Source organism: Sinocyclocheilus rhinocerous, unplaced genomic scaffold (genome assembly GCF_001515625.1).
Source record: "Sinocyclocheilus rhinocerous isolate Xijiao unplaced genomic scaffold, SAMN03320098_v1.1 scaffold792, whole genome shotgun sequence".
NCBI classification, from domain to species: domain Eukaryota; kingdom Metazoa; phylum Chordata; class Actinopteri; order Cypriniformes; family Cyprinidae; genus Sinocyclocheilus; species Sinocyclocheilus rhinocerous.
The window spans coordinates 1,318,549-1,329,497 of record NW_015626872.1 but is presented as its reverse complement, the minus strand read 5'-3'; the positions used below and the strand labels follow the sequence as shown (position 1 = coordinate 1,329,497).

Genomic DNA, 10,949 nt, shown 5'->3' with positions numbered 1-10,949 from the left:
ATAGTCTACTACTTTTTTATTCTTTGGCGAAAACGAGCTTCCATACTACAAGTGCGCATTCAGTACAATTAAGCGCACTTCTTTTTCACAAGCGTAACCGCAGAAGATGAATGATTTCCCATGAGCGCAAACACAGTATGCTCCCTACATAGACGCTATTCTCGCACGCTTCCTAGTGTCACCGCGCTGGGTTTGTGACGCGACCAGCGCGTCGCGGCCGCAGTGCATGCTGGGACATGGCGAGCCGCACTCAGCTCCTCCCCACGTGTTTGAGTGACTGCAGCGCTGCGATCAGCAACATGGCAGCAACACCTCTCATCAACACACAGAGAGAGATCCTCACACAGTCCAGCTGAAGAACTTCAAGACAACTTCACTAACGCTGGGTCTAGAGCGGGGACGCGCACGTCTGCTGACGCACAGCTCAGATCGCAACTCAGGCTTTTGTTGATTTAGTGGATCAGCGAGGCCTCGGTAAGTGTGTGTCAGATGTGTTCAGAACAAGCGGGCAGTCACAGTGTCGTATCAAAAGTTACATACGTATAAAAACATGTATGTAAACATACACAGATTGCGAATGGTATGAATTTGAGGCGTTCTGCTTGCTTGTGTCATGTTATGTTTATCCGCGGAGAGCTGCTAAGTCATCTTAGCATGTTGTTTCGTTTGTTGATTCTGGCAGATTCCCTTAATCTGTACTTTTATTTCAACTTTTTTACTTTTATATTGAATGTGTTTCACTGTGATCGTATGTGTTATAAAGCTGCTGGCTGTCAGTGTCGTGTTGCATCATTCACTAAACCCGAGTGGCCTGCTAATTATCATGACAAACAGTGATTGATTGACGGTTACAAAAGATTAGATTACATAAACCTGTATATGGTGAGTATGTTCGTACATACATGTTATGGAAAAAACTATTTCAACCACAATGAAAATTATGCTTTGGTAATTAATAATTATAACGCAAATAACCGAAACTGTGATATACAAAGTCAAAATTATGAGGTAAGAAGTCATTATATATAGGACCATGTGATATTTCAGTTTTTCTTTTTTGATAAATCTGCAAAAATGTCAACAATTCTGTGTTTTTCTGTCAATATGGGGTGCTGTGTGTACATTAATGAGGAAAAAAAATTAACTTAAATGATTTTAGCAAATGGCTGCAATATAACAAAGAGTGAAAAATTTAAGGGGGTCTGAATACTTTCCGTACCCACTGTATATATATATACTGTATACACACACACACATTCATATGTATGTTTGTGTGTGTTTGCAGGTTGAAGTCCTCCTTCGGTCTTCATTATGGCCAGCGGAGATGATGATGATCCAATTATACAAGAGGTAGACGTGAGCATGCTGAACTAATACAGGACGATCAAACTGCAGAGTTATTGTTGTTTTTAGCATCTGTATCATTCTTACTGCTCTCTCTTGTTAGATTGATGTGTATCTGGCCAGAAGTCTCGTGGAAAAGCTGTATTTGTTCCAGGTAAGAATGACAGATAATATATTTCATACAGAAGAAGGTTATAGCTAGTGGTTGTCCGATATCAAAACTGATATCAGAGCTGTTAATATTTATGTATTGGAGTTTAATAATGGCCAATGACAAATTTGGGGTCAGTACAATTTTTTTTTTTTAAGTAGTGTTTTTTGCTCACCACGGCTGCATTTATTTGATCAGAAAATGCAGTAAAAAATAGTAATATTGTGAAATATTTTTACAATTTAAATTAACACAATTCTGTGTGAGTATATTGGAAAATGTAATTTATTTCTGTGATCAAAGCTGTATTTTCAGCATCATTACTCCAGTCTTCAGTGTCACATGATCTTCAGAAATCATTCTAATATGCTGATTTGCTGCTCAAGAAACATTTCTGATTATCATCAATGCTGAAAACAGTTGTGCTGCTTCATATTTTTGTGGAAACGGTGATGCATTTTATTTTTTCAGGATCCTTTGTGTAGAAAAATCTTTTGTAACATTATAATTGTCTTTACTGGCACTTTTGATCAATTACATTTCTTCTAAAAATCACGCTGATCTTAACCCGTATCGTATTTTTCACCAAGAAATTGCTCATCCATAGGCAAGGCTGGAATTTTCAGTGTAATACAAAGGTCGCGGTAGTGACTGATAATCTTTAAAATCACTAGTTGCATAACTTATGCAGTCACTGCTTTGAACATTTTCCTCTCCAGTATCCAGTGCGTCCTGCTTCTATGAGCTATGAGAATGTGACTCATTTGGCGGCCAGGATTAAACCCAAGCAGCAGAAGGTAAGCTGGTGTTCACTGCTCGTTTCTGAAGTTTCTCCTATTAAACACACAGAGCTCACGTTTTTCCTCCCTGCATCCAGGTTGAACTGGAGGTGGCCATGGACACCATGAGTCCGAACTACTGCGGCAGTAAAGGCGAGCAGATCGCGCTCAATGTGGACGGCACGTCCTCAGAGGACTCCAACGTTTACTCGACGTGAGGAGCATCAACCTTTCTGATGTTTACTGCCAGACTTTGGTGTTCGTAGTTTTAATCTTTTCCTTCTGCTTACAGGAAAATGATGGACAAGCAAACATTCTCCTCGATCCAGGCGACCACTAACACGTCCCGCTACGCTGCGGCTGTGTTTCACAAAGGTTGACTTGTGCAGCGTCACATTCCTGTGGAGTAGAAGCATTTATGTGATGATCTGTTATTGATGTTTTGGTTGCAGGAGAGCTTCATCTCACTCCACTGCAGGGAATCCTCCAGATGAGGCCCAGCTTCACCTACCTTGATAAAGCTGATACTAAACATAGAGAAAGAGAGGCGGCCAATGAAGGTGCGGGGTGTTTTGGGGTCACCTCTGTTTTTTTTTAATACGGTATTCTTTCTAGATTTGATCATAAAGGCAAATGAAGATTATATATGAAACTTTTTTTATTTTCTTAAATCAGATAGCTAAAACTAAAAATTAACACCACTGAAAGAAACATAAACATTACATTAAATCAACTAAAATGGAAACTTTTTATTTCAGCTAGTTTCCAAGGCAACATCTCTCATTTTAATTTAGTTTAACTTGATGTACTAAAATAACTAAAACTGAATTACAATTAATAAACATTATATAGATGTAGATAAATTTTTTTTAAAAAAAGACAAAATCACAACAAAGTTACTAAAACAAACTAAAATGGAAAATAGAAAAATAGAAACTGATTCAAAATATTAATAAAACTATATTAGTATGGCAGTGGTACTACAGTAACACTGTTTAAAATATATTTTATTTGTCACACATAACCATACATATATGATGTGCCGTGAAATGCTTTTTTCAACTCTAAACATTAAATAAAATTTAACAGAAGAATAACATAGGATCACAAAAAAATGTACAGAAGTCAGAATAGAAAATATTTTAAAAATCGGAAATAGTTTTAAAACAATGTAGGGAAGAAAAAAATTATATATACAATATACCAGCGCATATACTTACTTGCCAGCAACCCGCCAAAATAAAAGCTTGCTGATTTTAGGTTTGAAAATGTTGAAAATTCATATAAAAATGTAAAAAGTAAAAAAAAAATTTTTTTATAAATAAATGAAAAATAAAATAAAAATAAAATAATTGGTATTGTATTAAGTATATTATAAAACAATTGTTTTTATATTAAAAAATACAAACAAAAGTATTTAAAAAAAAAAAAACTGAAAGTGCAATAATATTGTTGTTACTATTATTGATTATTTAATTTTTATAGTTGTATTTAACGGGTCAAACTATGTGCAGTGTGAGCACCAATCCAAATCTCAAGGTGCTCTCATGAAAACCAGACTGGAAAACTGAATATTTAAATATTATGCAATTCTGACCAGTATGATAGATGCATTATTAAGATGATCTAATGAGTGTGTCCATTTGCAGCTGGAGACTCTTCTCAGGATGAGGCAGAAGATGATGTTAAACAAATCACTGTAAGACTTCATGCAGTTGTTTTCTTTTTTGGAAAGTATAGAACAAAATGCTGAGTCATGATCTGTGTTTGAGCCAGTGCTCATGCTCAGTGCTCTTATTGTTTACTTGCCCTTTAACCAGGTGAGGTTTTCCCGGCCCGAGTCAGAACAGGCCCGTCAGCGCCGCATCCAGTCATACGAGTTCCTGCAGAAGAAACAAGCTGAAGAGCCCTGGGTTCACCTGCATTACCACGGTGTAAAGGTGCGTGTGATCATGTGACCCGCCGCAGCACACTTGACTGACGCATCCTAACACACTGATCTCACTGTAAACCACATCAAACAAACACTTCGTTTTTACTGCTCAGAAATCACATTTCTTACACTTAAAAAGACTTTGACTTTGCTCCTGAAATCATAGTAAACTTGCCGTCTCAATGCTTGAAAGTGAAGAACTTAAGGCATATAAATTTTAGTATTAGAACTTGTAGTGTAAAATAAAAAAAATGATTATATTATGAAATATTTTCTTTATTTTACAGTGCAGTTGTAATTTATATCAGTAATAATAGCTTTATTATTATATTTCTTCTTATTAATAATGATAAAAAAAATTGATTTTTGTTTCTAAAAAAAAAAAGGCTTTCTAATTGCATGTGATGTGACTATTAACTGACAGCAGAGAACTGTGAACATGCAATTGTTGTTAAATTATTGAAATATTAGCATTAAATCTCTGGGACTTTAAGTAAGGTTTTGGTTTTCAATATGTGATAATGTTATCAAAGATTTGTTTTTATTACAGTACAATACAATTACAGTAAATGATAATAATAGCATTATTATTCATAATAAATTATGATTGAGGTTAAAAAAAATACTGTGAATATTTGGAACAAAAAGTGAAATGTTTATATCACAGTTCAAATCGCAATATTGTATAATGGCAAAATAATCGCAATGCTGTGTAATTTTTGTTCAAGACGTTCAGCCTTTATAAAAACCATTTAAAAAATAATTCAAATAAATCACCAAAAGAGATGAAATATTTAACTGTAAACATTAAGCGACATCAGAGAACTGCAGACTCGAATGTGTTAAATGTTTAATTATTGAAATATTAACCTGAAATGTCATCTAATATTTTATCCGGAATCATTCAGTGTGGTTTATATTATTCATGCATTCTCGTTTATTGTGATTCATCTTTAGGACGGACGTTCTGAGCACGAGCGCCAGTATCTTTACTGCCAGGCCATGGACACCGCAGAAAACACAGAACTGGTGAAAACGCCACGGTTAGTGCCTTCTGAACACTGGAGGATCAGTTTGTGAAATATGCATGTTCATCTGATGTATTTTTGCTCTCTCCTCAGTGAATATCTGTCCATGCTCATGCCTCCTTTGGCTGAAGAAAAAGTGTAAGTAGAAGAACATTCAGTAGGATGCAGTGAGGTGTTTGTATTTTTCCCATTTTCTTATGTTGTCGTCTCGTCCTCTAGCGCCAAGCCCATGGGTCCCAGTAACGTGCTCTCCATGGCCCAGCTCCGCACGCTGCCTCTGGGGGAACAAGTCAAGACGCTGATGAAGAACGGTGAGCTTGGGTTGCGTTATTGTTTATGGTCTAGTTCAGGCATCCTCAAATAGAGGACCGCAATCCGGTTCTGGACCCTGTCTTGGTTCCAACCGAGCTGTGAGACATTATGACAACAAGTAGCACCAATATTTCTACTGTTTAAAGGCAGTGATTTGGTTCATAACATTTATTTGTTATGCTGGTAAAAAAGTCTCTTCACATCCAGATAACAATCGCTAAGTGAAGTGGTCTAAATGTGTATCAGTTTATAATATAACTATCAAAACAATAGAAATATTATACATTTAGCAGCTTCAGAGTATACAAATATGAAAACGCATACATCAACAAATCCAATTTATTAGCAAATTAAAACTGAAATCAAATGATAGCACAAGAATGTTCAGTGAGGAAACAAATTAAATAAATTTAAATATATAGGCATGAGTCAAAGGGTTCATAATAGATATTCCAGGTCTCTAAGAAGATGTGGGTTTTGTTTTTTAAACTGTGTGTTAAATGTTTCATGTGCAGTGTGTCGTTTATAATATCTTTAATTAAAATGTTGGAGGGTGTTCTTTTTTCCAGTTTAATCAAATACATTTCTTGGATACATATGAAATCAGACCTACCCTTTTAATAAATAAAGGCTCTAATATCTCATTTAAGTCCACCCCAAAAAGATATATGTGACCCTGGACCACAAAACCAGTCATAATTCATTTTATAAATCAATTTTTTGATATTGAGATTTATACATCATCTGAAAGCTGAATAAATAAAATTTCCATTGATGTATGGTTTGTTATGATAGGACAATATTTGGCTGAGATACAACTATTTGAAAATCTGGAATCTGAGGGTGCAAAAAAATCAAAATATTGAGAAAATCATCTTTAAAGTTGTCCAAATTAAGTTCTTAGCAATGCATATTACTAATCAAAAATTAAGTTTTGATATATTTACGGTAGGACATTTAAACAATATCTTCATGGAACATGATCTTTACTTAATATCCTGGTGAATTTTGGCATAAAAGAAAATGGATAATTTTGACCCGTACAATGTATTTTTGGCTATTGCTACAAATATACCCCAGCGACTTAAGACTGCTTTTGTGCTCCAGGGTCACATATTAAATCTTGTGCTATTTCTTCTCTAGGACCATCACAGAGAACTCATGAACAGTATCCCAAAACTCATTTAATTTGACCCTGTGTGTCTTACATCTGTTGCCAGGAGATGCGCCAGAGTCTAAATGTATTTATATCATCTATTGACGGCATAGGATCATAAAAAGTTCATCCAATCATATCCCTCGGTCCGAGTGCTACGATAGGCTGTCCTACCTGCCTGTCAACGTATGAATTTGCATACCTCCTTGCACCCTGTTCTTTGTTATTTTGTTTTCAGAATTGTGATTTGCTTTGCACTTCTCGGCCACCGTACATTACACTATTGCAGAGCGAGTGAGTATGGAAGTGCTTCATTCAAGCCCTCTCCGCTCCATGCGCTAAAGACAGAAAACACCCCATGAGCTGCAGATGAAGTGGTTATTTTAACAATAGTAGCAGAAACACAGTGAGCAGCAAAATAGGTTGATACTTTTGCTAAAACGCTGCTAAAAATGAGAATGCAGCAATCGAGTTTCAGATATGACTCCGACTGTTCAAATAAACCAGACTTGTGATTTTCATCTTTTTCAAATACATTTAGCATTATTAATCAGCATGTTCAGAGCATTTCAGTGTTATAATTGGAAAAAATGATTTGTATATGGCAAGGAAAGAGAGAATAAACTTTGAAATGACTAATTACCTTTCTTTTCTGCTCATGTTGAGAGTGTTTAGATTATTATGTACATTGTTTGTTTGATTTTAGTGGATACTTGTTTTAAGCAAAATGTACAAATGTTCCAGACTTTCCCTGAAGCCTCAATCATGTGGCCTTCTGCCGTACGTGGTATCTAAATGTAAAAATAATAATAGACTGATAAAACATCTGATCTTACCTTTTAATATTCAAACCCAATTGAGCTCAACTGCTAAAAATATTTACATCTTTTGTATAATAATTCTCAGACACACCGCTTTGGATCTCGGGTCCCAGTAGCCTCAACTTTGATGAGTATTTTAACTGCTTAGGATTTTTCTTTTGCAAATTACACTGCGTTAAGCTAACCGAGACGTGTCATAGCACTTGCATATCCTTGCTCTTTTGTTGATTTTGATTGCTTCACTCATTTGTAAGTCGCTTTGGATAAAAGCGTCTGCTAAATGACTAAATGTAAATTACTGCTGTCAAGATGGAAATTTATAACTGTTCCAAAAAGCATTGTCTGGACCCCCGCTGAAACCGGACCTCTTAGAACTTTCAGGCAAATTGTTTCTGTCTCTATATAACCGTTTTCTTTTGCTCGTAGTGAAGGTGATGCCGTTTGCCAATCTGATGGGGCTGCTGGCCTCAGGAACGGACTCCACCGCAGTGCTGCGCTGCATCCAGCAGGTGGCGCTGCTCGTCCAGGGCAACTGGGTCGTGAAGAGGTGAGGATGGCGTTTGTTTCCTCTCTACATCGAGTTAATGCATGATGTTTTAGTAGATGAAGTGCTAAAATTCTCTGTGTGTGTTTTTGTCTTTGACAGTGACGTGCTGTATCCCAAAAACATCTGTAGTTCCCAAAGCGGCGTTCCTGCTGAAGTGCTCTGTCGCGGCCGAGACTTCGTGGTGAGTTTCATTTGTTTCCTTTATTTTGGTTTTCTCCACATGAACGGATTGTGTCATACAATTACAGATACCATTGAGTGATATCATTAGCTCTCTATATACACGTTAATGTGTAATCATCCTCTCTAATTAATATTAATGCTTTAAAAGAAACGGAACAATGTACTGTTTCACTTACAGTTAAGGTAGAGCAAGGTTATATGATCGTGGAACTGTCATATGATGCAATTAACACATGGACAGCATGACATAAAAACAAAAGAAAGGAGAAGATTAATTCATAGCAGGACTACTTGCAGTATAAGCAAAAACAGCAGCCATAAACCTAAAAATAAAATATTAATAGTAAAAAAAAAACATTATTATAATAATCATAGTAGTTATATGAATTAATAAGAGCAGTAAATAGCTTGTCATCCAGCAGCATTTACAGTTTAATTTCACAAGTGTAAGGGTGAGTTATTTTATTTTTTCTTCTCTCTTTTGACTGAAATATGTGAAATGTTGTGGTTACATACCCTGATATGATTCCTGTGTCCTGGTTTTGATATTTGGTGATCTGAAAAGTGTTGCTGTCACAATGTATGCTGATTTCATATTGCACTTTCAGATGTGGAGATTCACTTCAGAACGAACCCTGATGAGAAAAGAGGTTACTGCCATCATAAAGGTTTGTGTGCTGAATTAAATGAGTGCTCGAGTATAACAGATGGCGGCGCTGTAAGGACAAGATGTGATGTTTTACCCTTTATAGTCTGACAATGAAACCTAGTTCATACATTTTATCAAGTAAAAGCTCTTTTAGTGTAATTGTGCAAATGGCCAGCTTCAGCTGGTGCTTCACGAGTCTTTTTTCTGTCAAATCTTTACTGATTTTTATCAAGTAAACATCAGAATAACTGTAGTAAGTAATATTTCCAGATGAACACTTACTGGACTGAAGCAGCTCAGCTTTACTTGATTCTCCATCAATCATTTTTTATAAAAATCAGTGCGTCTCAAATCTGATCATCAGGATCTTTTGAGGAGCGTTTGTTTCCAGAAGCTTTACTTTCACTGTTCCTCAGCGGAGGAATGATCTTCACAAGCCTCCAGAACATCTAACATCTTCTGAGGAGCGTTTATTTCTTCATCTCTCAATCATCATTGGATTGCATTGCATTATATGTTTGGATCGTTTCAATTTAATTTTGCTAAGACATTATTGGAGATATAGAGTGATGACTGATATTTATTTGTCATTTTATGTCAGTATCTGCTGTACTGTTATAAATATCTCATTGATTTAAATTACAAGCATTAGAATTTCATCATGTAAATATCAGCATCCGCACCAAATTGCATTTTTTTGCTCAGTTTTTGCTTCATATTCTCACTGTCAGATTATATGAGCCTGATGTATCATATGATACTTAACAAAAACACAGATGCAATCATATATATATATGCTGTATATGTATATGTGTCGTCCTCTGATGTTTTTCTCTGTCATGTGACTACAGCTTCCTCCAGAGGACGTTAAGGACTTCCTGGAGCAGATGTCTGTCCCTCGATTAAACCGAGGCTGGGAGTTCCTGTTGCCCACGGATTATGATTTTGTCAGAAAGCATCCTGATGTGGCTCAAAGGCAGCACATGCTTTGGCTGGGCATTCAGTCTAAGTATGACATGACCTCGCAGAATTTGACATTAAACCCTTATTTTCTTTATTCTATGAAACACAAAAGGACTTTTGATCATCTAAAAAAAGTGTGCAGGCGCTATAGCACTGTGTACAGGGTTACAACAACATGAACATTTGAACTAATGCTTTAGCTAAATAGGATAAATAACACAGAATATTAAAGATATCGTACATAGTTTGGTCTTAAAGGCAGAGTAAGTGATTTCTGGTAGCCAATGTTGATATTTGAAATCACCAAAACAAACACGCCCCTACCCCAAAAGGGTCTTGCCCCTATTTTGATAGCTCCGCCCCACATATATGTACGCAACCCAGGCAACGATTAGTTCTGTGAAACAAAGCAAAACCAATATTTCACCGTGTCTACGGACGTGAGCGGCACGGCGCAACAAATCCCCGACAGAAAACTGCTGCCAGGTTCTATTTATGACGTGCTGACACAAATTTCAAATGGTTTTCAACAGTCGTTTGATCGCGTCCAGTGTAGGCAGACTTTAGCTGTTGTAGACACGGTGTTACTCACCTATTGAGAAGAAACAAAGCAACCTCGGCATCCGATCGCAGGCCTCCGCTCCTTGAGTTCTCTCCAGCGCTGGAAAGCTGATCCGATATTTACACAGGTCCTACTTCTTGACTTATCGTTCCGCAGACGTTTTCCTCTTTTGTTTTTTATCCACCATCCCTATCTTTCTGTCGCTCTGCTCGGCTAATGTCCGTCCCATGCACTGAAAGCTCTCTCCTCCACATCACGAGTAGACACGCCCCTTATTGCTGATTGGCTACAAGTTTGTTTTGCGATTCGGCCCGAATCAGTTTTCTAAAGTGTTTTTGAAAAATCACATACCCCGCCTTTAAAGCAGCACTATGTAACTTTTTCTGTGTTCAAAATTTGCTAAATGTATATAATGAGCGAGTACATAATGAATTCATCTTCCAAACCGCCTTTTTGTCTTATCCCGAATCACTACGGTACACTTATAATAAGTACTTATATTTGGACTATTGTAGCCTGGT

General features: G+C 36.6%; 1 protein-coding gene across 1 annotated transcript in view; it reads left to right on the top strand.

The window, feature by feature from the left end:
* The first annotated feature begins 221 nt into the window (after positions 1-221).
* The window catches only part of polr3e (polymerase (RNA) III (DNA directed) polypeptide E), a 28,050-nt gene continuing 17,322 nt past the window's right edge, over positions 222-10,949 (top strand). The window contains exons 1-16 of the mRNA XM_016527899.1: positions 222-474; positions 1,286-1,350; positions 1,448-1,498; positions 2,215-2,292; positions 2,373-2,488; positions 2,567-2,649; positions 2,727-2,834; positions 3,924-3,973; positions 4,095-4,214; positions 5,165-5,250; positions 5,329-5,373; positions 5,455-5,546; positions 7,951-8,071; positions 8,171-8,252; positions 8,863-8,922; positions 9,755-10,033. Of these exons, the coding sequence (XP_016383385.1) occupies positions 1,312-1,350; positions 1,448-1,498; positions 2,215-2,292; positions 2,373-2,488; positions 2,567-2,649; positions 2,727-2,834; positions 3,924-3,973; positions 4,095-4,214; positions 5,165-5,250; positions 5,329-5,373; positions 5,455-5,546; positions 7,951-8,071; positions 8,171-8,252; positions 8,863-8,922; positions 9,755-10,033 (1,410 nt within the window). The 5' untranslated portion in view covers positions 222-474; positions 1,286-1,311. The remainder of the gene's footprint in view (positions 475-1,285; positions 1,351-1,447; positions 1,499-2,214; positions 2,293-2,372; positions 2,489-2,566; positions 2,650-2,726; positions 2,835-3,923; positions 3,974-4,094; positions 4,215-5,164; positions 5,251-5,328; positions 5,374-5,454; positions 5,547-7,950; positions 8,072-8,170; positions 8,253-8,862; positions 8,923-9,754; positions 10,034-10,949) is intronic.